The sequence below is a fragment of the Pollicipes pollicipes genome, unplaced genomic scaffold (genome assembly GCF_011947565.3).
Source record: "Pollicipes pollicipes isolate AB1234 unplaced genomic scaffold, Ppol_2.1 Scaffold_4295;HRSCAF=5057_pilon_pilon_pilon, whole genome shotgun sequence".
NCBI lineage: Eukaryota > Metazoa > Arthropoda > Thecostraca > Pollicipedomorpha > Pollicipedidae > Pollicipes > Pollicipes pollicipes.
In genome coordinates, this window is record NW_023596461.1 from 3,596,135 (window position 1) to 3,621,924 (window position 25,790).

The 25,790-nt window shown below is 51.4% G+C and overlaps 1 protein-coding gene across 2 annotated transcripts; it reads right to left on the reverse strand.

Moving 5' to 3' along the window:
• Nucleotides 1-117: 117 nt before the first annotated feature.
• Nucleotides 118-25,396, reverse strand: LOC119096288 (sterol O-acyltransferase 1). 2 transcript variants are annotated; one of them, XM_037219114.1, is made up of 12 exons: nucleotides 25,276-25,396; nucleotides 17,329-17,397; nucleotides 12,419-12,546; nucleotides 10,822-10,971; nucleotides 10,127-10,272; nucleotides 9,773-9,900; nucleotides 9,337-9,491; nucleotides 8,401-8,674; nucleotides 2,687-2,773; nucleotides 1,478-1,616; nucleotides 908-1,044; nucleotides 118-473 (listed from the first exon to the last, which is right to left on the reverse strand). In XM_037219114.1, exons 2-12 carry the CDS (start codon nucleotides 17,371-17,373, stop codon nucleotides 369-371), a joined length of 1,494 nt encoding a protein of 497 aa, XP_037075009.1. In that variant the 5' UTR covers nucleotides 17,374-17,397; nucleotides 25,276-25,396; the 3' UTR covers nucleotides 118-368. The 2 variants fall into 2 exon arrangements, with proteins under 2 accessions (XP_037075009.1, XP_037075008.1); XM_037219113.1 differs by having other exon boundaries at nucleotides 25,216-25,357.
• Nucleotides 25,397-25,790: the final 394 nt, after the last annotated feature.

Consider the following 25,790-nt stretch of genomic DNA (forward strand, 5'->3'; position numbering starts at 1 on the left):
AGGCGCGGGCGGCGCGGCCAGGTCCCACGGCGCCGCCGCCACCCTGTTTGTCGCCGCTCCCGCAGCTCATTGGGAGGCGCGCCGCCGTCGCGCTGTGCACCATTGTTTACAAATGGTGCGGCGGGCGCGAGCCCGGCGGCGACCGGCGACGCCCGGCCACAGCGCCATCTCCCGATGTGGCCACGCATCCCCAGCCACCGGCGCCCGCTCACGCTGCGGCAGACAGCAGTGGCCTCTTGTGCGCGCGCTGTGAAGCTCTAGTACCAAAACTTTCCATCGGAGGCACGTGATCCCGTCGCTTGCAGCCTCACGTCGGCCGACCCTCGTAGCCATCTGCAGGCCAGACGCAGTGGCGGAGGCAGGAGTCGTCACGCTGGGGCCGGGACTGTGGACTCGCCGAGGACGTCCTCCGTGATGTTCCTTGACCAGCAGGACAGCGCTCTTGATGAGAAAAAGTCGGCATAGACGTTGTCCTGCAGGCAAAGCCACCACGCTCACGTCTGTTTGCGGGGTTCAGCCACAAACAACACAGCTGCGATCGAAAACGGAGCCAGATGATCCTGCCCGTCAGAAGGATCATAATGACTCGTGGCCGGCAGCATGGAGTTTTGGAGGCATCGTTCACAAGAATGAGAGATATGTTCTGGCGACTATCGGTTACGCTGCGCTATTCTCAAGCCGAATGTCTGCCGGCGTTTTTATCAAGCGTAATCAAACGAATATAAGGCTTCAAGCTTTCTCGGAATCATTCTGCTCAGAGGGTTCTTTGGCCTTTTTACTCCTCGCGAGGAGCCAGTGGGCGGTCGTCACACACCGTCGGACAGTTACATTGGTTGTACACGCCGGTGACGTCACGCCTACCGGTGACGTCACGCTCGTCAGCAGAGCGGCGTCGTGCGGCACTCACGTATATCTGCGGGCAGTTGTGTCGGGCGTACCACTCGGCTGTGTAAAAAGTCATGTCGATGCCAACGCCGAGCGACAGGGTGATCCAGAGCAGCACGTTGCCAGCCGCGCTGCGCACGTTCATGAAGTGCAGCAGCACTGCGCACAAGCGAGGTCAGAGGTCAGGCGTACGCTTCCGGCGCGGCCCGCGCCCCACCGGCGTGTCAACAGATCTCAAAAGATGATGCGTGCCGCCATCGACGAGACAACACGGACACAGTCTGCAGGCATTGTGCTCCGAACACAGTCATGGACGCTCCCTCACCTGATGGCGTTCACTGGCATTGCGTCTTGCGCGGACCAAGCATACGGGCATCGTGTCTTCAATAGACTAGGTCCACAGGCATCGCGTCCGCGACAGATTCGGTTCACAGGCACTGCGTCCCCAACAGATTCGGTTCACAGGCACTGCGTCCCCAACAGATTCAGTCCACAGGCATGGCGTCCCCAACAGATTCAGTCCGCAGGCATCGCGTCCTCGACAGAGGCAGCCTTCGAGTAACCACAGTTTCACAAGTAAGCTAGCACTCACCGCCGAACACGCCGAACTGAAGGAACAGTATGGGGAAGAAGAAGTTGAAGACAAACATGAGCGTGTACTCGTGCACGATTGACGAGACGACGAAGACGGCCAGCGTAGCCATCAGCTTGCCGCGGTACCGGACCACGTCCTGCGGATCAGGGGTACCGTACAGCTCACCACCGTACTCCAGCCGCCGGCTCGCGAGTGCTGTACAGACCCGTCATGTTCACAAACAGCTCACTCACTGACAATGTGGCGCAGGTCGTTCCGTTACATGTTGCAGATGCGCTGCAAATGTCAGCAACTGCGCACAGCTGCAAATGTCAGCAACTGCCAATGGAACCTTGGCAGCTGAACAAGTGTCTCTTATCTTTAACTCTTCGGTATGGTTCATGTTCATGAAATGGAGTGAGTTAAAACCCGGTCAGTCAGCGAACATCACGTGCAAAGTCACTCATATTCAGATTGAAATGTTCATTTCGTACTTAAGGTAGACAAGCAAGACCTGTAGCTCCCGGGGTTTTCAGCACCAGTAATCTTCGCAGGGTCCATGACATTGCCGAAATTATCGTTAGCTCAAGAATGATCTTTAACATGACAATGATTGTACCTTTTCTACTTAAATTCGACAAGCCACCAACGAAAAGTTTTTCCAAAACGTCCGTTTTTTTTTTACTTGTTTAAGTCACGGTAAAAATACAGTCTTTGCCATTTTAAAGGCAATTCGTTACCAGGGGTACTGGTTATGCGGCGATATCAAGCAGCCATTCGGATGCATCATGAAACACGCCAACGTTTCAAGGTCGTGCTCATGGTCACACATCAGCATCAGCCATCACTCGTGAACTTGGACACTGCTTTGAAACGTTGAACATTTTCACCACATGTCCTAATAATTGCTTGATGTCGTCGTTAAACCAAAGCACCCTAGCATACTGAAGACAAAATATTTTCAGTACGCGATCTCACAATGCTTATTTCGTGGTGAGGTGGCTGGTGGAAGTTGTTCAACCATTGTCAACATAAGCCAGATTTTGACCTTGCATTCCAGCCAAGAAGCCTTTCCAGTTTTTTGCCTGCTTGAAAACCCCACTATGCACCCGATTCTTTCGTAGACTCATTAGTTGCAGCATCACTCACACGCCTAAGAGAACTTTCAAACAAACAGAAAGCTACGCAATCAAACTGTGTTCAGCTGCACTTCGGCGCAGTTCTCACCGAGTAGATGTATTCATACAGCCAGTCGTGGACCACAATATTCCACGTGCGGTAGAAGCTGGCGTAGTTGGTAACATTCCACCAGTCCTGAGGAACATACGCGAGCGAATGTTAGAATCCAACTCACACATCGCCAAAGGCTTCATGCTCAGTCAAACACGTGACCAACCGATAAAACTTTGAAACACCAGCATGCGCGCAAGTCGTCATAAAAACGGCACAAACGCTGGATGTGGTTCTAGAGATGAGTATTCCGTCGTTTTCAGGAACTCATTTAATAACCATAAGCTCTTCAACATTATTTTATGAGAAACAGGAGCGGCGCCACAGTTTTGAGTTAGAGTAAGGGGGTAGGATTTTCCGGGGGCCTCCTGGACAAAATGGGGCATCCCCGCAGGGGTCCTCCCGAGCAGTGCGATATTCAAGGGAAAAGAACACCGAGGGCTTATGCCCCCTGATCAGATTGCTACATAAATCATATCCAAAAAAAGAACTATAATTATCCAACAAAGGGCCTCGCTGACTTAAAACATGGCCTCCTGTTCCGGAAAAGAGCCTCCCGATGCATAGAGGGGCCTTCTTATCCAGACCAGGATGTTTACGATTCACGAAGGGCCTCCAGATCTAGCCAAGTGGCCTCGCTATCCCAAAACAGGACATCCTGATCCGGAACCCCGGCCATTTGGTATATAAAACGGGCCTCCTGCTCCCAACATAGGGCATCTTGAATATGGATAATATGAAGTCGTAGTGCGTGCGTGTAAATTAGCGCCGAAAGTATGGACGTATATATGCGGAATTGATTTGAATACATCAGGCGCTAGAGCGGGTCCTGATTATAAGAGAGGAAGCGAGAAATGCAAGCGAGGAATCAACGTGGTGCAAGGGAACCGTAATCAGATCAGTTATTCAAGCCCTGGTGCCGTGATCGGCAACGTATGCACAAATCTTCACTTCAAATTGCTGGCAAAAATGCCAGACTTCCCGATTTGATACGAACCGATATACTTTGGGACGTGCAAAGTACTTCATGTAAATTTGGTTTCGAAGATAACACACGCTGCCATTTCTTCTATATCACCGGTTAAGTGCACCGCATTGCGGTCAAAAACCATGCTGGAAGGCTTAGCCAGTCGCGTGAGCCAGACGGGAAAATTACTTATTTTGTTTGCTTTCACATTCAGTAAGGCGTTAATAAATCACACGGAGGGCGGTCGTCGTCAGTTATTTGACAGGAATTGGCTTGATCTTCTGATTAACTGATTCCATATGCTCGCTTGGTGCCGAAAACAATATCGTTGGGACGATTAATGGTAAGCCGGCAAACAACAATCATCGATACACGTCGCACGAAGTTGGCTTAAATTCCGCCCAGTTCTAATTGAATGCTTTTGCACGTAGGATAGATATCTAGCAAGACAGTTACCGTCAATAAATCGATCAAATGTTGATGACAACTGGCACAGAAACCGGCCACCAGCCTAGCTGAAGCAGGGCGCATTTAAGGCATACATGTGTTATTTCTTCGAACCGTCACACACAGAGACGCGCGGGCTGTCATGTCGGCACTGCACACAAGCTCAGTGTTGGCCAGTGTCTTCGTGTCACTATTCCGGTAGCTTAAATAACAGGAGCATGCCAGGACACCAAACTCAGAGTAAATTCCGCAACAAACCTTCGTGCCGGGGTCTCCGACATATGGCTCACGTGGCTGATTATAATTGGCTCTCGGGCCGATAATACGAATCTGCTTGATTCCTAGAGATGCAAAAACGACGTCAGTCAATGAGAGCCAAGACGCTGCTCTCTAGAGTTCTTGTTCATGAAGCTCAGGGCTGCCTCAGGGATGTGCGCTCCCGACCTGAACAAGGGGCTACATTCAAGGGGGGCTATTGGAGACAATGAAATGATGATTACAATGACGAGTTTCACTCTGCGTCTCAGTGCGCAGGCCTGCCTGAACAACGTAATGAAGTGGAGAAATATCGGTGAAACCTTCACTTGAAAATGCGAATTCTTAGGCAGCAATACAAGACGGACAAAACAAACTGCATTTTTCAATTCAATTCGCATTTAAATTTCAGTAGAAATAATGACAATCCAAACTCGACTATGTGTCGAAATTTCAATAGCATTTCAACAATAGGTCGCAGAACATTTATACTGTTGCCTTGTTTTTATTAAAACCACTTAGTGTTAAACCGACTCGGACATTTCGCAGCGTCAGGTGCACTGTCCTGGAAACTTATAATCTATGACGCGAATCATAACCAATGGTTGAGCAAGCACTTAGCGGCGCACGGACGCCTCAGCTTCACTTCTTCAGTCAGTCTTGTCGTCGTCGTCTTGACTGTCGTCGCTGGATATTGCGTCATACAAACTAGGACTGAGGGGGCAGGTAGCTGCGTGCGGTCTGGTCACTGTGTCACCAGTGGTTTAGGCGTGCAAGAGAGCGACTAAGCCTCATTACGCCGAGGGTCCCGCGCCGTGATGGCCTCAGTGCGTCAGGGTATGTCCTGCGGAAGAAAGCAAGTACCACTCACTGCGTTGAATCCGATGTGATCCACATAAAGACGAAGTGTGGCTTCCATGTAAGCCAGGTTAATGAGGAGGGACAGCTGAACTTTAAGACCAGCCGGAAGCCTGAGACGGAATTTCTTAAAGGGTACCAATTAGATATGATTAAATTTGATTTCACACGTTTGTCTGTTCACGAATATGGTGGTGGAAGCAACAATAAAAAAAAACCCAAAACAACCAAATGATGTGCATGTAAACGAAGCATAAAATAGCTCCGAAAAGCCATGTGACGTCAAATCAGTCAGTCAAATCAAATCGTCAGTCAAATGTCATGTGACGTCATATAACTTTCCTCGGGGCCCAAAACGAAGCGATGTTAGGCAAAGAAAGACACATCTACCATCGTGCTACTTAAAGCTTGCTAACCAATGAATCCTCAAATGTACATTTCCCCCGTATGCTATGCATTTTGGCTCATCTGTACTAACCAGATCATGCACTTGTGACAAACAAAACGTGGTCATGTTGACAACTTTTGAGCAGCCCCAGAATGCAGTCAATTTTGAAGACCCTGATGTCGCAACAAATCGCATTAAATAATGACTGCTAGCATTTTAATGAACGCTCAGTAACATGTTTTGGAATCAACTTTATTATTTTAAAGACTTTGTTACAAAATCCACGAAAAAAGTAAAGCCGTGGCAATGCCGTAATAGACACCGGAACGCTGCCGATAATTTTTCTTACGCTGGCGGGCGGTGATCACACAAATCCTGTCAGTTATTACCCACCGTTTTGATTCAATTTCTTTCGCTTCAGCCAAATATTGCTACGCTTTCCAAAACATTTTAAAGACAACGCTCTGGGACGATCGTCGCGAATTCCAATCATGCACGGATGACTTCGACTGAAGACGCTGTTGTCGTAATCAAATCCCAGAAAATGACGCGATGGCCGATTCCCACCATAATCTTCGGATTCTGGTAACGGATACCAACACAAGCTGAATGAGCGCCGCTAGTCCTGCGAATACACATCACAGTGGTCTCAAGGCTAACGGGAGCAACATCAGGATATCCTATGATGTGTGTTCTTTTGCTCTCAAGGTCCTCAGCGACTAATGCAAGCCCACGAATCAAAGGGTGGCTAGTAGTGTTTTAGTTACGAGTCACAGCTTTGTATTGGCAACTTCATGGTTCAAGTCAACCGCTTAAGGCAATTCTGGATCTTCAGGTGCACGAGCGCCTCATGGACCACCATAGCCACGCGCGAAGGACCGTCCACATAGGCAAGGCCCACGCCGGAAGTCCCAGCTGAGACGGCCGATGCCTTTTGACGTGAGGGAGAAGGATGATCATGTGACGCTGTCATCTTCCGAGCAATGACTCCAGCCGTCTGGAGCCGTCTGTCCGGACCAGCGAGGAAAGGGGCCGACCACTGCCGGTAGCATCGGGGGCGCGCCGGGCCAGGCGGTAACGACCCGGCATCGGCGCGCGGGCCCGGGCGGCGATGACCCGGCATCGGCGCGCGGGCCCGGGCCGGTCCGGAGTGTCGCACTGCGGCAATCCACACGGCTGCGATCGCATCTGCACTGTGCGAGCGCACGGGGAGTCGCCAAGTTTGTATTGATGATTTGCGGATGATTTGATTTACTGATGGTTTGAAATTGAACTGCGATTCCGCGCGTCGAGGTCTGTACAGACGACTCCAAGGTGACATCTGATTTGGAAGTTACATTTTGGGGGTGAACAAATATTTTCGTTATTTCATCACCCCAAATATTGCATTGGCTAACAGCATCTTTTCTGCGCCGGCAAAACTGCGATGCAGTTGCAAAACATTCATTTCATTGAGCATATTTCAGTCATTATGCCACTTTCTGACGTCATGAACGACGGGCAAGAGCAGGGCGCTGTGGTCTTGAGGCCTCAGAACCACAATTAAAACACAACAAACCTTCAACGCCAGGTTTCGCTCAGATCTGAGAATGTTAAATCGCACTTCTATTGGTTCAGTTCACGTGGAATAACCTGCTAGATGGGCTAAACTGCATGAGGCGGCTCCGACACAGGCATGTTTTTATGCAAGCCGTGCAGGGTGTTCCGAGCCATTTTCTTTTGATGGGAAGGAGCGCAAAAGTATTTTGGAGCGGCCCATGTTTGCATCGTCGGCATGATGCAACTTACTTATAGAACCATACACCAACTGCAAAAATGTGGTGGCTTTGCGCCCCGTTGTTTGAGGCTGTTTTGAGCATGTGTCAGACTCAGAATATCTTGACGTCACACGTTCCCAAAGTTAAGGTGGTGACGTCACCAGTATAGAGCAACTGACAAAACTGCAGATTCTGCATCGATCGCTTGACGCTACCAAGAATCAAGACTTCAGAGACCGAGATTGGTTGCAATTCCTCAATATACCTCAGGTGGCTTTTCAATCTTATTGCCCCAACTTACTTCCCATAGGGATGCACACAAAAGTATTGGGTCTTTGCTTACGGCAGCTTTAGACTTAGCTGGACGTTCAATGAAACACTTCTAGCTGCGGACGACTAAGCAGTATCCCATTGTGCGATTTTAGCTCAAACATAAGGAATAGATTACCTCTTGAACAGAACGCACGCCATATAAACAGCCCGCCTAGTAGTCTCCAAACGTGATTTCCAGACGTAAATTTGCTTCACTAGATGTTAAGCATATCGAGTGACTCACGGATGAAGGGAAAATGCTATAAGTGATGGGGTATCATATTTAGGCAACACTGGGCACTTCACCCTATTTGTGCGCGGCACACTACCCGAATATGACGCGGGACCGATTCGAATTCCCATTCCCTTACCCAGATCCAAGCATGGCCTGGTCGGATCTAGACGGGAGGGTTCTGAGCGAAAGCTAAACAAATCCTAAAAACTCCGCTTTTAGCCGGGCTTAGCCATGTGCACGCCACGCCATTTGGCGTGTTGGCTTCCGCACAGGTGTCTGGACGTTCAGCTACTTCCTAGTACTGGCCGTTCCCTGAGACCCCAGCCTCGATCCACGCCTAGATCCGGTCGTTCTCCAGCTCCTCGTCCTCCCACTCCCAGGTCTCCAGCTCTTGCAGCTTCCCCAGCCACCACGCCTGACACGCGAGTCCGATGGCGGCCTGGGCGACCCCAGGTCCGCGTCCGCCAGTCCTGCCGCGCGCCCAGCCCTCACCTGGTAGAACATGCGGTCGGCGAATCGGGTCATCTCGGCGAAGGCGTTCATCCAGGCGTGCAGCAGAGCGAAGAAGCCGCACAGGTAGCAGAGCATGCCGGGCATAACGCTGCCGAACACGTGCACCACTAGGTGGCGCCAGGTCACCGGACCCAGACCGTACCGCTGGAAGGGCGGCAGGAAGAAGCGCTCCAACAGGAACGATGTGTAGACCACGCAGCCGACCACCTGCGCCAGGTGCAGCACGACGCGCCCCCAACGCACCCGGTCCGTCCTGAGGGGCGGAGGGGCGGTCACAGGGTCAGCATCGCCCGGCCCGTCCTGAGGTAGACCACGCAACCGACCACCTGCGCCAGGTGCAGCACGACGCGCCCCCAACGCACCCGGTCCGTCCTGAGGGGCGGAGGGGCGGTCACAGGGTCAGCATCGCCCGGCCCGTCCTGAGGAGTGCAGGGGTTATCACAGGAACGACATCACTCGCCCCGTCCTGACGGGTGGAGGGCCAGTGATCATCATCCAGAAACCGGTACCTCTCGGCGTCTGAAAGGCGTGGCACAGGCTTGATTTCCAGCTGGAATACCATTTAATCATTGGAATGAATGGAAGGACATTCAATCATGTGTGTGATCTGGGGTTGGGCTCTAGGATGCCATCGCGCAAGGCCAATGTCGTGGTTCGAGAGCCTGCGTCAAGAGGCCCGCCCGTCCGCCAGCGAGCAAACGGGTGACATTCGCCTCCAGCAGGAGCGGAATCCGACAAGTTCTGCACTCTGGCTGGGGTCAGGCGCACCAACACCGGGGAGTTCAACACCGGCAAGCTCGCTGCCGACATGTTCATGAACACGAATGAAAGCGTATTATCTGCGCTGCTGCAGCAAGGAGAAAACACACGTGCACGCTGCTGCCGAGAAGGCCGGAGCGCAATGCTGAGTCTCACCTGGGGTAGCTGTCCCTGTACACCAGAGTGGGTACGAACATGAAGAGGAGGAATGTGCTGAAGTTGGGACATCTGTCCAAGTCCTTCGTCTCAGGGGCTCTTGCCCGAACCACATTGGAACGAACGAACGCATACACTTTCATGAATAGACGAATCTGTGAATAAAAGAAGAATGCAACGCTTTAGCAAAAAATGCGTCAGTTTGTAATGCTGCAAGATGTTCGATACGGCAGAAGGCATTTCAGTGCAGTAAAATTTGCTGCTTCTGTCGTTGCATTCGCACACTCGAGGCTAACCGTTTGGACTACTGGCGTTTATGCTCCGCTGCAAAAGTAGCGAAGGCACGCTTTTCACCGTGCAAGTCCTCTCGCACAACTTGGCACAGCAAAGCTTCTAGTCTGAAAAGCTGCGACTACCCAACCCAACACCTTCAAACCTGCTCCAGTAGAACGATGAAGGAGGAGGCTGGCGGCAGCCTGTGCTGCATTACCACGACAGCAGGCAGGTAGAGCAGACAGCCACAGTACGCCACGAACATGGAGGAAAACAGCCAGTCGAACAACACTGCAACGCGGGTACCGAGTTATGAGCGTTTCAAAAAGATGCAGCGCGTATCCGGACTTAAAATAGAGCACAGACGAACACTCTATCTGTCTAGAGCGTCAAGAGTCTATCTAGAGACTATCAAGAGCGTCATGTCGACATCCGCTAATGGTGGCGCCAGGTCGTCAGTGGCGCCAGGTCGTCAGTGGCGCCAGGTCGTCAGTGACACCGCCGCTGCGTCACCTGCCTGGACTGGACGAGCGGTGTGTGGCCCAGAAGTGGAAGGTCGGGTACACGAGGAAGATGACGGAGCAGAACATGAGCAGCCAGGTCTCGGCCGTCACCCGGACACCTCCGAACGCGTACACCAGCAGGCTCGGGCTCAGACTCAGCCTGTCGGACACACGGCACTCGGACACCTCCGAACGCGTACACCAGCAGGCTCGGGCTCAGGCTCAGCCTGTCGGACACACGGCACTCGGACACCTCCAAACGCGTACACCAGCAGGCTCGGGCTCAGGCTCAGCCTGCCGGACACACGGCACTCGGACACCTCCAAACGCGTACACCAGCAGGCTCGGGTTCAGGCTCAGCCTGCCGGACACACGGCACTCGGACACCTCCAAACGCTTACACCAGCAGGCTCGGGTTCAGGCTCAGCCTGACGGACACACGGCCGCGCCGGCAGTGTCGGCAGTTATACGGAGATAACGCGACTACCGCACTCGCCCCCGAGAACGCCGGCAGCTTTATGCAGATGTCGATTATCAACGACAGGCTGTAAGCAAATGTCCAACGTATCGTGGCGCGGCATTGGAAAACATACGCACGGTGAATGAATTAATGACAAAAAGACTGATCTAGATTGCATGACGCCGAATTTCCAAGACACGTTTCAGGTGACCCATTATCACCGCGTCACCATACAAACGCCACACTCACGTGCCGTGCTCCACCATGTCGATCAGGATGGCGTGCGTGAAAAGCAGCACCAGCATGGCCACGAAGATGTGGTAAATGGTGCGGATGTGGCTGATGTGGAACAGCTCCGTAAGCAGAGACTCCCGCGGAACAAACCGTTTTCCGTGATCCCTGTCAAGCGATCAGGTCATTTCATAACTGAGAAAGGTCGCGCGCACAGCAAGTCATGTAAGGTGCCATTCTGGCGCCTGCCTGATGGTTGTGCGGATGTATTGTCTGGACCACTAGGCTGCGGCTTGTGAGGCTTTGGCGTGTGGATTGTGTGGGTCATAGCCGTCGTGAACCATGAATTAAAAGCACAAAAGTGTCGAACAGCGTTTAGTTATCGAATAGCGTTTCTTGAAATCGAACTTGTCATGATGGAATCCAGAAGAATTGCCATGAATGACTTGTCACTAGTTTAAAGAGCACCATTGGTGATTTCTTTACCGCCATCTTTGCACTCCTCCACACCCAAATCACGAAATTTTATACCAGACTGACAAACCAGCTAACAAAAAATTGCTGCATACGCTAATTTCCTATCTTTCATTTACCTCTTTTTCGCTTACGAATAGCTGTCTCGCCCCCGGCAAAACACCAATTCACAACAAAATTAGACTTTATTAACTGACACATATTGCGGTCCAGGCAAAAGTTAATGTCACTTTCTAAAATCAGTTGTGGTGGGACGTAGTCGATAACGTTGACCTCACCTAAACTCCCCCCCTCCCCAACCAGATTTCTCCCCGCATCGCATCGACTTCAGCTTACGTTCCGGGAGTTTCGAAGAAATATTGCTGATTTTTTGTCGGTTAAAAATTGCTTTGCCGCGGGCAATGCAAGGCATTGCATTCTGCAGCACAATTTGTTCATTTTATTTCATTTCATTGCATTGAACTTGCATTCCAGTGTCAATTACAAGCCTTAGCTGTAATTATGTGAGAAGCTTGAAATGTGTTGTGATTCACAGCAAAACATATAATTTAAATGGCACAAAACGGTCGACGAAATGGGTTATATCTGTCGTTCACCGCATGTGGTCCGAGACGCACAAAGACGGTTTTGTTCCAAGTGGCCTGGTCTGACACCTGCGGACGAAAGGATAAGGACCATATGCTGATATATCTGTGTCTTAAGGGTGCAATGGAACCCCATGGGATGGACCCCTAGGCCCAATGGTAGGCATGGCTGACATCACAGACCCCATGGCAGACATGCACCATATAGCGAAAAATTCACCATGGCCCAAGTGTATTACATACCGTTTATTTAACCCATGTTGTACCATTTCCCCTTTTATGCACCATGCCTTTATAAGAGAATCAAATCTGTTAGGTGAAATATTCCAGGTGTCCACAATGTACCGGGTTGAAAGCTGCTTTTGACGTTATAATGTTCTGCTCATTTCAAGAACAACAAGGAAACTGTTTTTGGTGTACCAGACACATTCACTGTTTTTTTTGTAGGCTGATTAGCATTGGTGTCTGCCTGTTTCACTCCCTCACAAGTTACCCACTGTACACAGCAGCAGTGCAGCTGCGCCTCACACTCTGGCCACGTGCGTGCCGTCAGTCACCTTCTGGAGCCGGCGACGTGCCCGTTCGCGAGCGGAGGCGCGGCGGTCGCCTGCAGGCCGGCCACGTGCCGCTCCATCAGGCCGGAGAGGTGGCTGGTGAACTCGGCTACCGTCCGGCCCTGCAGCTCCTGCGCCACACACAGCCGACGTCTCAGTCCGGGCCGGCATTCTCGGCCACGGCCGGCATGGCTAGCGGCCGCGCAGTACGAGTCCCACCAGACCGACTGCGTCACACCTCGAGCACGGAAGTTCGTTACGCATATGATCGTGAGCGCTAATGGGCATGCATGCTAATATTTAAACCGCAGATGTTCGTATCGCAGGTGTCCGCTATTACTAATGTTCGTAGAGCTAATGCGGGCAAATGCTAAAGTTTCCACGCGCTTATGCATGCGTGCTTGTGAACGGGAATGCTCGTATCGCGGATGTTTATTATGCAAATGTTCGCAAATGCAAATGACCGTGTGATAGATATTCGTAACTTGAGCCCTAAGAATGCTCTTGGCAGATATCAATTATTATGCGTCCTGCCTTCAGCGGCCCTTGAGGCCTTCAGGGGCTGTATCTGCCTTTTAAATCGATGACACCGCAAAACTGCTACGAGCAGAAGCACTGATGACAAATCTATCATGTCACAAATCCTTCAAATAAAGTCCCTACACAATCTAATTGCCACGCGACAACAGGCTACAAGCAAAACTTTTACGCCACACTGCCGCTGAAAAACTACCACGGACCAAACTTTTACACGACAAACATCTACAAACAAAACACTCAGGCACACCAACCCTCCACAGACAATGCTTCAAAGCCGATTATTCCTAAATAACAATGCTTCCCCCGACAAAGTTCTACACAGGTTCACTTCTGCCGAAAAAAACTTCAGATATAAAGCAATTACGTTACAAAATTTCTCAGACATTTCTACCCAGTCCTCTGTCGTCCTGTCGGTAGTCATAAGGCCACTTATTCCACTGACGTCATCATCTCCTGTTCGATCAGATGACTCCTGGACACCTCGTGGCGCAGCTCTCAAACCAATATTACGGAAGACCGATGACGTCACGGGACCACGGGACTTGGCGGTGAAATAGCCGGATGACCGTACCTGGCATACAGGGCCTCACTCCCATCGGCATTATTCCAAAACGACACAAACGTGTAATAAGTAGCTATCTAAATGCTCAAGCATTTAGAAAGCTACTTATGCACACTCACATATGATTAGTTCCACGCACAATACTTCTGCCATAAAACCTCCCATGCGATCAAGCGTCTGCAGGAAAAATCGTCCAGAACAAACCCTCGAAACGTTTACGCGACATAGCCCCAACACGGCAAAACTTCCACGTGCAAAACCTCCCCAAAACAAAACGTCTCTGGATAAAACTAAAACGGTCTAGACATTAAGGCCGCAAATATGTGTGCTAGCAAAACTCCGACGCGACACGTGACTGCAGCTAGGGTTGGAGATTTCCCGTGGAAGAGAGGGGAGTGCGAGAAGAAATGGGTTCAGAGTGCGGAACATATAGCGCACCCAGTCTTATAGCAGTCTTGGAGGGAGAGTGCGGACCGGGGTAAAAGATGCCGGTCTGGAAGGTTCGAATGACCGCTACACCACGTTAGGAAGTACTGCTGATCTGGCATCGAAGCGACAGAGCCACTGTTGGTTGTTTAAGATGTTTTGTGCGTACGGCAGCAAGCTCGCAAGGCTGGGCTGAAATAAATTTGATTTGTAATAGCTCAGCAGAGGTTGATGTTGATACCCGGAACCCAACGCATCAGCAGTAGTGTCATCTCAGAAAAAGGGCAGGTTTTTACATGCACTTTTCTTGTAGACCCATAACCTTTGCACATGGTTTTGGTGCCATGACGTAGCGAAGCAAGACTTCAGGTCGTCGAGCGAATAAACAGCTTTGTGCGACAGATAGTGGTGCAGATCAGCAACATGCACGAGCCGTCGCGTCCAGAACATAACTATGCACGCAGCCATCTGGCGGCTATGACCGCGAATGGCTCGACCCACCAGTGGGTGACCCTTGATGGGGGCACGAGCCCTCGAAGACCCTTCGGCCCCTCGGGGCAGGCGATCAAAGGCTCGATTGAGTGCCCGAACAGCTGGTCGCAGGTGGTATTAACGGACCCCCGACCGCAGGGGTCCGCCCTCAAATGTCAGTCAGAGGGCGCTTTGAGGCAATCGGAGACCCCCTGGATCGACGACCGGCCTCTAAGTTGGTCAGGCGTCACCAGTGCCGAACAGTAGGCTCCGTGTCGGTCTGAGTCTGAGTGTTTATTTCCGCCGCAAGGAAATAGACATTGGGGACCCTGAGTCAATGCGCGGCCCCGTGTATCGGTCAGGGGATAGTATGTTGGCAAGGGGTCCCAGAGCCGATCAGGCGCCCAGATTCGACCAGGGGCAGTGGTAGAAAGGGCCGAAAAGGGGTCAAAAGAGTCATGGCGACTGGCGATGAAAGGCACGATTGGAGGGCACGAACCCCCGACGGCCTGACTATAGGTCATATTGAGAACCCTGGCTGGTAAGGCCAGGCCTCCAAATGCCAATCAGAGCGACTCTTGCACCTACTGGGGGCCTCCTGTGACGGCGCGAGCATCTAGGCTCGGCCAGAGACGGCCAGAGACCAACAGCGAACAGTCGGCTCCGCGTCGATCTGAGCCCCGGCCGTCCATTTCCAAAACAGGGGCAAAGTCAGGGCAGCGATTTGCATCGGCCGGAACCCTGCAACATTGCAGGGTATTTGCTGAACGGGAACGGGGACGGGACCCCAAATGTCACATGACATCTTGCGTTGGTTCGGGCTCTCGGAAATGGAAGATGATGCAAGAGCTTACGATAAAAGCTCAAAAGGAAATAATGTGAGGGTAATGTGACAGTCAGGGGTCTCAGTACGGAAAGAACCCCCCATCCCATTTCAGCCTAGGACGTGTGAAGCCAAATCGAACTCTCTGTGCCAGTTATGGCACCCCTGCGGCTATACGGCATCTTTTTGCGTCAGTGAAGGCCCCGGCGTCGATCCGGGGTCAACTGCCCGGGTCGGAGGGCCTCTCGCGCTTGGGAGGGGACAAATATATGATGCATCCTTGTAAGACTCTCCGGATGGACATAGGACCCCGCCCTGTGTCGCCAGAATGACAGGCGGTAAGCATCCCGCGCTGAGACGGAGTTATCCTTCATCCCTTGACCAGGAAAAATGTGCCTCTAGTGTTCTAACCACGGGATCCCTCGCCCGGAAAAGGATAAAACGTCTCCTTGGTGTTCAAAAATATTAACCAAAATGGGCAAAAAATAAAAAAGGCCATCCCATGCTTGCCTGAGGACGGCCATCCTTTCAGAATGACCTAGTGAAAAAACGTAGAATGTTTTGAGCCTGCGCGCTGGCAATCTTGGAGCAAGAACGCCATTGGCCGGCGCGGAAGCTGCCGTCAAACCGAATGGCGTTGACCGCTACTTTCCAAAAATCTTTCAAAACCGAGTCGCGCCGTTCAGAAATTAGACTGGGGCACCACTGTTTCCTGAAAGGTTTTGAGATTGTCCTCTGAACAGATAAACAGACAGGGTAACACTTAAATAGGGATTCTTCGACTACTTTTCCGCTTCCACCATGAGATTCCAGCTACGGTTCGCGGCAGTGTGGAATATGCTTCCTTCCTGTTATCAACCTAAAACCGCATTGGTGAAAGACACGCTCAGAGTACCCTACTAAATATACCACAGAATCCTTAATACATCTGGGAAAAAATCCACCCAGCCTCTCACTGCTGTTGGTTTACAGAGCCCAATCAACCACTGTAACATGATTTGCGCCGGTGGTTCATTCCATGCAGCCATTTTTCACCCAGTTACTCCAGTACATTGTCTTCAAAATGCAAAAAAAAGAGTCATCTGGTGGGTTTTGGCATCCTTTCCAGTTAAAGAAGGTAAAAATAAACACGAAAAGGACAATCGTGCATCTTACGTGAGCAAAAACAGCGTTAGCAGGTGACGTCATAACCACGGTCTCGTGAGATTCGGACCGAAACCAACGTTCCTTTCACTCGCTCATATATCTTCACTGCTCTACTAACCAAACCTCGATTAGCACACTACCGTCACGCATAATGGTCGTTAAAAACCTGCAAATCTCATGTTGTAATGTCTGAAGGATGTCGGTGCTTTCGAGCTCACGAAAATCTGCAATACGAGCATCGACGCTTAGGAAGATATGCTGTAAGAACACCGGTGTTGACAAACGTTGCGCTGCGAACGGACTCGCGCGTGACGAGCAACCGCGATAAAGACATCAGTTTTTACGAACAATTGCACGGATAATTCGCACAGAGAAATATCTGCGGACAGGGACACATGTGATACGAACATTTCCGCCACGAGATCGGCGCTTCCGAGCACCAGCCGTTACGCACCTTTACGAAATTACTTCGGCTCGCGAACAACTATGACACGAACGCATCTTTCAAACATTTGCTCGGTCAGCGTGCGACATCCCCCAACAAAAAAGGTAGCAGGCTATATTCGTCCCCTCAGAGCCATTGTGCTGCAGCTGTTCAGTGTGCGTTGACTGTAAGGCTGGCATAAGTCATCTCCCTGCAGGTTGCGTGATCACCTCAGTCGGCTCAGTAATTGCCCCTATGGCGTGCGATGTACAATGCTGGGGTGCTGTGCTGAAGTGGCGTCCGATCTGCTGAAATGGGGGCAACGGTGCGCGCAACTTCACCTTCTTTCTTTCCATGCAGCTCAAGTTAACGCTATTTTTTCAGAGATGGAGTTGGCTGCCCTTGTTCTGCTGGCCCCAGTGCTTTGCGGGTATACTGGGAGTGATACATCAGTGACCGTTCAGATATCAGTAACTGCGGCACCTCCCGTGGGTTCGAATGTTTCACAGTCTTAGACGTACCTGTAGCTGGCCACGAAGCTTTTCAATTTCCAGCCCCTTTTCCATTTTCTTTATGACGTAAACGTAGTTCTGAAAGGCAGACGTCCGGTTAATGCCCAGTTGTACCCGACAAAAGGCTGGGATTGTCGCGAGAGTGCAACAGTTGAGACCGCAGGAAGCATCAATCTCGTCGCTGGAGCCCCGACTGCTCTCAACAGAACTCATCCCACAGTGTTGAACACGTGGCCGTCTAATGCCTCCTGTCATGTAAGCTTTAGGGCGCAGCCGCATCGGTAAGTCTGCAAGATAAGCCACTTATCTGGGTTACGTGCTTGTTGTTAGGATGGGTCTCGCAGCAGGCTTTTACGAGCGTTCCCAAATTAATAATGAAAATATTGTGACAGCTGAGGATATAGCTGATGCAGCGGCATTACGGATGGTATAGAGAGGTCTATGGCTCTGCATTGTTACAACTGTTCATGATTTTGGTGATACGAACAGTTTTAAAGGTGGCCTCGTCGGTTTCCCGTGATTTCCGACGAGTATTTTCGTTGAAAATTTAACTTTAACTTAGATGTTAACTTTCTTTGAAGACATGATTTTCAATTTCTTTGCATGCCGTTTCAGTACGCAAGTCGTTTCTGAATCTTTTTCAAAAATAACCAAACAGCTTCTCTGTAATTCCCATAGGGATTTTCACACAACCACTCGCACCGCCATCTATTGAACAAACGTGTAACCAAAGTACCGGAAGCAGCCCTCACTGCTAAGGCTTGCAGGTTGGTTTTATACGCGGTTAAACGGAACATGAGCAAGTTAATTTCATGGAAAATCGGTTGGAAGTGCTTGAGAAGAGGCCTGTGTTACATAGGTGCTGCACCGTCGGCCTGATTTACCCGTCTGGTAACTGCTTCGCATCAAAAACCTACCGCCTGCTAGACGTTGCCATTGAGAAAAAGGAAAACTGGTTGTAAAAACACTTTCTTTACGTTATCTAAGCGGATAGGAAGGTCGCACTGAAAAGGCGGTTGAGATAATTTCATTTCATTCACACACATTTGACCGCACGTCACTGATCTGACGCACACGTAATTAGACCCACTGGACGGGTGCCGACGTTATTAACCCTATTTGAAGAATGGGTTGTCTCAACACGTCCGTCGAGCGGCCATAGTGTGTCCATGTGACCTCCAGCAGAGCCTTTTTTAAAGACAGAAGTCACCATTGCTTTCGTTATCCCTACTGAGCGCTTCATTCTGCATGTCCACAATGCCACGCCTCTCTGGGGTGAGCTTAAGGTGACGCAATTGTCTGCCCTTGCAGGAGCCCTTCCAGGACACCCGTACGAAGCTCCGAAGATGGGTCCCTTTGCGGGGTGAGAACTGTCGACGAATGCATCCACGATCGCCGCAGTATTGGCCCACGACCCGCCTTTGTCCTTCATAAGACAACTCTGAAACGGCCTGTGCTGGCCAAAAGAGCTCTAAGCTCCCCGCCCTCAAAAGCGGTAGTGTTGGAAACGCAGCAGTGGTCAAATGTTAATGCATCTACAACCTAAAACACACTAAAACATAGGTTTAATGTGGTATCTATGCAATTCTGACCAGACGACGTTGGTAATGTCGCTTTTTATGGATTTAAACCGAGCAGTTTGAATGGATGGATTGCCGCGATCAAATCCTACGCTAAGCAGTGCTTGCTGTGTGATCATTGACCCCTATCATCCGATCGTGCAGTTCCAGGTCAACGGCAGATTATGGTGGCAAGAATTAGTGTGCCACAATGTTCGGCACATCGCGTCCTATTCCCTGACGTCACCTAACTTTACGCACGACCGCTGCCAGCAGCCGCAGGCCGCATGCCTATCAAGGACAAGAAGCGAGCGCATACAGGGACTTGAACCTACCCCGCCACTGGGGAGTGGATGGGATGGCATGCGCACTAACCAAGTGGGCTATCAGAACGAACACCGATACTGACGACAAGCGGCAACAGCTGTGTCTCAAAACTACATGCTGCTTTGACGCAAACGCGATTTCGTTCCGCCGGCGCTGCATTTTTGCGCATATTTACCCGTGGCGCGCGTCCCACCCGACGAGTGCGGACGCCACCCCCGCGACGAGCCGCCCTCCTCGCCCTGCGGCCCGTGTATATGGTGTGGGGTAACGTGTGACCCACAGTCTGCGGCTCAGTGACGCTCAGTGACGTCATAAGCGGCGGCTCGGTTATATAAACTCCTTCGACCACTCGAAGAGATCGGCGCTGAAGCTGGCGTCAAAGTTGACGCCGGGGTAACGGGTACGGCCGCCCTTCCTCCTAAACACGTTTTCTTGACGGATATCGTTGACAGCATGGTCAGACGAGAGACCTGCAGACGAGCCATTCCCCTGGACAACTAGTCAGTACATTGGGGCGACAAAGCCAAATCTTTAAGTAGCTGGGCCAGTTTTTAAGCCACTTTATGATGCGGTGACGCTCAATCTGGGACCATGCAGGCATGCAGTGGCTCACAATACATTTCGCATGGGTTGTTTGGTTCAAGGTTAAGTGTCATTCGTACTGTAAGGGCGACTCCCAAACTTCAATCCGCAGTGTCCGGCTGCTCAGAGGTTTGGCCGCTTCGGTCCAACGCACAGTCCGGTTGGTTATGCTGCAGAATGTCTATCGGGCTTACCCGGAAGCAATACTCTTCGTCATGCTTCTGCCATGCTTGTCGATCCCGTCGGGGGGTCCGACAGGGAGTCACGGGGATCCGTGAAGGAGTCATGGGGATCTGTCAAAGAGTCGGGGGATCCGTCAGGAAGCCGCGGAGATCCGTCAGGGAGACGCGGGGATCCGGCAGGGAGTCGCGGGGATCCGTGAAGGAGTCATGGGGATCTGTCAAAGAGTCGGGGATCCGTCAGGAAGCCGCGGAGATCCGTCAGGGAGTGGCGGGGATCCGTCAGGGAGTCGTGGAGATCCATCAGAGCGTCGGGGTTGGGACTGTCCACTGCTAAGATCACGACTGGGATGGGGCGCAACCGTACCAGCTGCTCGACATGAACTCTGACGCCACCGAATACATTGATCCCTTTGAGATATGCGCGGGCTTTCGCACTCACGCCAGGCATGGGTGAAGAAGTACATTTTCTGTCACCAACGGAATTTGGAACAAAATATGTTGCAACATAACTCTAAAAATGATAACCCACATAAAACATATGAAGTGCAGCGCGTCTTAAATATAATGAATATTTGCGTTTCGCAAGTGTCCACTTGTATTGAAGTACCATTTGCTGGCCATGGTAAAAGTCCCAGTGGTTGGGGCATAGTTCATTGTGCAATAGTGACCGACGCAGCAGGCTTAAGGTCGGTGAGCACGTCGGTTCGATTCAAACGTAAGGCCTCGCATATACGTAGGAAGGCGAGAACGTGTTTGGTCAGCGGCCGCACCACAGCCATAAATGACACTTAACAAACCTCATGCATTACCCAAAGTCCCCCATGGGCAATACCCGTGTTGGAGAAAGTGCTCCTGCACCGTTTAATCCATCCATAAAAATCACTCCACAACTTTGCTATCAGTTGCACGTTCATTTTGATGTTACAAGCTGCGTGATTCCGGCGGTCGTGTTTCCGGCACAGGAACAGCCGTGTGTCTGACACAGGAAAGGTCATCCAACACTGGAGAGGGCGTACCTTCGGCACAGGAACTGCTGCGTGCACATAAGCATCATGTCAGGTGCAGGAGAGGTCGCGTGTCCAGCACTGGGGCGGCCGCGTGACCGGCACAGGAGAAGCAGCATACCCGGCACAAGGGAGGCCGCGTGTCCGGCACTGGAGTGGGTCCAGACCAGAGTGGGCGCATGTTCGATACTGGAGCGGCTGAGTGTCCGGCGCAGGAGAGGCCGCGGTTCCAAGGCAGGGCTGGGAAGCGCTGGCGTAGGACTGCGGAGCGTTTAAGTCACGCCTTGATTCGCTGTTCTTCATAGTGCGGAGTGGGAGGAGGGGGGGGGGGGGGGCTCGATGAGACCCCTGGAATTTCCAAGTTACGACAGAGTGGGCCTCGCGCAAAAACAGTGAATTGGGCTCGATAACATCTCGCAATTAGCAATAAGTTGCATGCTACTGACTCAGTAATTAACCCCATTAAACCACGTCAGACATCAAATTTTCCTTAAATTTACACTTGCTTAACTTAACATACCTTAACGTGCAGCATCATGATCTGACGTGACACGGAACAGCTGTGTTTATACGCATATTTATGATGCAGGGATCCGTTAATGTAACTGTAACTGTGTCAGCGCGTCGCGCGCGGTCCGCGAAATCGTCGGTTGCGGCCCATCACCCGCGCCAGCCGTGGATCGCCGAGCAGTGTTTATAGACAACAGCAGCTTCTCAGAAACCAGAACTGCTAGGGGCATGTTTTTGCGTCAAGACACCTCCACTGAATGCCCCAGAGGATACCAAAAGTTTGGGCACGATTGCACAACATGCTGGCGGAGTATCCGCCGAAACTTCAGGGGGCGTGCGCCAAGCTGATCGTTATTTGGAAGCGCGAGAGGTTGTGCACACTTGCATAGTCTGCCGGCCTGGGACCTCAAGCGTATCCACGAGATCCGCCCAATGGTGGACCCAAAATAAAGTCAGCATGTGTGTGTGTGTGTGTGTGTGTGTGTGTGTGTGTGTGTGGTGTGTGTGTGTGTGTGTGTGGTGTGTGTGTGTGTGTGTGTGTGTGTGTGTGTGTGTGTGTGTGTGTGTGTGTGTGTGTGTGTGTGTGTGTGTGTGTGTGTGTGTGTGTGTGTGTGTGTGTGTGTGTGTGTGTGTGTGTGTGTGTGTGTGTGTGTGTGTGTGTGTGTGGTGTGTGTGTGTGTGTGTGTGTGTGTGTGTGTGTGTGTGTGTGTGTGTGTGTGTGTGTGTGTGTGTGTGTGTGTGTGTGTGTGTGTGTGTGTGTGTGTGTGTGTGGTGTGTGTGTGTGTGTGTGTGTGTGTGTGTGTGTGTGTGTGTGTGTGTGTGTGTGTGTGTGTGTGTGTGTGTGTGTGTGTGTGTGTGTGTGTGTGTGGTGTGTGTGTGTGTGTGTGTGTGTGTGTGTGTGTGTGGTGGTGTGTGTGTGTGTGTGTGTGTGTGTGTGTGTGTGTGTGTGTGTGTGTGTGTGTGTGTGTGTGTGTGTGTGTGTGTGTGTGTGTGTGTGTGTGTGTGTGTGTGTGTGTGTGTGTGTGTGTGTGTGTGTGTGTGTGTGTGTGTGTGTGGTGTGTGTGTGTGTGTGCGTGTGTGTGCGTGTGTTACAAACCATCTCATACATATTATCCCCTATCAGCAAAAATATATAGACCGGTCCACGCATTGCACGACAAACTCACAACGTGACCCTGGACTGGGGACTCGTTCATGCCAATTCCATTCACTGGAACGAAGCTGCTGACTGCCCGGCGAACCAAGTGTCAGTTTTGGACCAGGCCACCAATCCCGCTGACCTGACCAGGGCGAAGGCGGTGTCAGATGCAACACTGTTGACCTGCCCCATGCCAGAGGCGTGGTGACCTGCGCCGAAGTGCCGCATCCGATGCCTGGGTCTGACACGCAGGGGATCATCGCTGTCTCTCGACGGTGGATGCACGCGAGTTAAGTATGTGGACACATGACATTCGATCCTTGGTCAGGACGTAAGATTTGATCACCTTCTGGAATAGGCCCATTAATTATCCCAGAAACCTAGATGTGGAGTGGCAGCCACTTGTACTGCCTACAGATGGGTGATGCCCTCGCAACAAACGAAAACTCTTTAAGACAGAGCCCTTGACTTTGGGCCCGCCCCCTCACTTCCATGTGATTTGCAAAACTGTATCCCCGTATTGCTTCATGTGCCAATTAAAATGGTCCTACGGGCATGTGAAGCTAGCATCACACAAATTTGAACAAGCTCATGCATTCTGGTCACAGCGACGTAGGCCTCGCACTTCGGGGCGGGTTTTGGGCGCTTCGACTGCACCACCTTATTGCCATAACACGGTCTCAGTCAAAGGCATCTGGTACGAAGCCCCTACAATCTAGATATCAGCAGATGTGCAAGATATTTCTGAACGCCTCTAGCCCCTTCATTTATCTCCATATACAATATCATGGCAATAAAAAGCGTGTTATCTCACGTCTGTCAACCACACAGTTCACCAAATCCGCGGTGCGGCGGGTAGTGTGCGAGGCCTACGCTGGCGATACTAATCCTCTCACCCTAAAGCTGCAGTTCTAATCAGCAGCAGAAACCTCCGGATTAATCCTCGACATGTGTCGCTTTAACATCCGTCGTTGACCTCTGAAACTACAGGTGGGATGCTCACAAACATCGGCCCGCCAAGATCGGCAGGGCTTTCTAACGCTTCTACCAGGGACGCCCTGCATGGTAGATGCTTAGAAAAGCCGCACAGCGTCTAGCAGAAACTGACGATGAACTTCGTCCATCGAGCCAGTGAGCTTCTCACGATGCGAGCCCAACCAATGGCAGCCTAGCCAACCGAACAGTCTGTCTCAAAAGGCATGGCTCGCAGCAAACTGATCGCGCTCGTTGCAAGCTGCTGAAGCCAGTCACGATTCTTACAGCTAGTAATAAGCCATCTTATTTGCTAGTTTATACTGTGGAGTGTGTGAAGTGAATCCTGGCTGAAAACGGCATGAAAACACTGTTCTGAGAGGCATTGGAAAATCTCTGTGTCGCCACTGATCTGGAGCCGGCAGCACTGATTAATTACAGTTTGTAGCATAACTCTTTAACCTGCTAAAAATTCTCCTGATTTTACTTACTATTTTGGAAGCATGCTGTGGCTCAACTTTCTCATACAGCGAAACATCAATGCTTTGTCACGTGGTCTTCACAAGCTCACGCTGCAAGCGTTAACGAGTGCAGACTAGGACTAAGCTTTAAGCTTGGTCTAACTGGGAAGGTCTGTTGAAATGGATTTCAACTTTCACGAATTTATCACAGAATGGCTCAAAAGGTCTCCAAAAGATCTCCATACTTCTGTCACCGATCACGTCCTGCAAATCGGTAGCTTTTCACCCCTGCCGCTAAGCGACACTGCAGCCCACCCATGGCCGGTACATGCAGCTCGCCCGGAAAAAACGAGGCGCTTCGAAGGTGGAGGAGGGAGCGTGAGGGAAAAAAGAGGGGTGAGGGTTACCGTCTTTAGAGAACAAAGTCTAGATGTGACACGGGCGCACCATGGGTGCAAGGTCGGCTTGCTGAGGCAGTCCATTTTTTGATTACATGTATGCTAAACTGCTCACTTGAGCTCTAAATGCGCTTGAAAGAAACAGGCTAGTTCAGCGTATTTTGCAACAGGTCCTTCCCATTTGCTTACGTAGCTCAAACAAAGTCCTTTGTATATCCGGTTTACCTTTTTAGACATACAGAGGCGTCGCCAGGCAGTAGACATTCCGTGCGCAGCTTTGGCTGGAGAGGCAAATCAAGCCAATGCTGTCAGATTTAGGTGTCACGAACTTGTTCCCAAATAATTTTCAACCAATTTTCCATGAATTAAAATATCTGGTATTTTGAATGGGCGCGTGTAAAACCAGTCCGCAGGCCCAGCCGCAGGAAACTGCGTTGGGCTGTTCTCGTACTCTTCGCTCAGTAGGTGGCGTTGTGAGCGCATATCTGAACATCCCTAGCGCAAGTGTAGAACATGGCAATATAGCAGAATAAGCTGCACCAGAACATCTTCACTGGCGAAACAATATACAAAGGGCGCTAAATAATGCATACAAATGACGAGATATTTCCCCCGGAAGTAACAAACAGCTTCTTCTGAACAATAACAGTGAATGTCGGTGCCAGATGCACCACGTGATATTCCATGAAAGCAGGGACAGCATGCAAGAGGGCAAGCTAACCTGCAGGCGATCACGCTCCATGAATGCACTCCTGGACCTTACCTTGCCAATGCCGCGTGCACCAAGAAAACCACACCGGTCAATCCGTCCGTCCTCACTGACCTGCGCCACTCAGCGGCGGGTGTATCATTTATCGTCTGCAGCGCTGGGCGGCACAAGACCCCGTGCACTGCGCCGGCACTGGCTCGTGAGCAGCGGACAGGGCACGACGCGCTGGCACAACCCTCCCCACCGAGCACTCGCCGCGCACTGATAAACACCGGCCGGCGGGCGTCAGGCCAGCGGCAGGCCGCGCTCCGCCGTCCCCCGGCACTCCGGCCGGTGTCCAGCGCGCTCCCCCTGCGCTCCGGCCGGTGTCCAGCGCGCCGGCCAGCCTGGGCACCTTACGGCGGGGCAAGCAGGAAACAAGCAAGCAAAGCGGGGCAAAAAGGCCGTGCGGAGCATCAGCGTCATATTTCATCAGCGTTTGACGGCTCGACGTCCTCAACAACCCGCTGAATATGACGTCACAGATTGCCACGTCACATCCGCACACGAGCGCGGGGCGTAAAGCTGTTGTGACGTAGTTGTCGGCGACGTCACTGATAGCACTGGTGGTCGGCGTTTGTCTCTGATCG

Excerpts from the sequence above, each read along its gene's own strand:
- LOC119096288 (XM_037219114.1), bottom strand. The coding sequence starts at position 17,373 with ATGGAAAAGGGGCTGGAAATTGAAAAGCTTCGTGGCCAGCTACAG. Across the intron at positions 8,675-9,336 it reads TACAGGGACAGCTACCCCAG|GACGGACCGGGTGCGTTGGG; the intron begins GTGAGACTCAGC and ends TCCGCCCCTCAG. Across the intron at positions 1,045-1,477 it reads TCAGTTCGGCGTGTTCGGCG|TGCTGCTGCACTTCATGAAC; the intron begins GTGAGTGCTAGC and ends GCTTGTGCGCAG.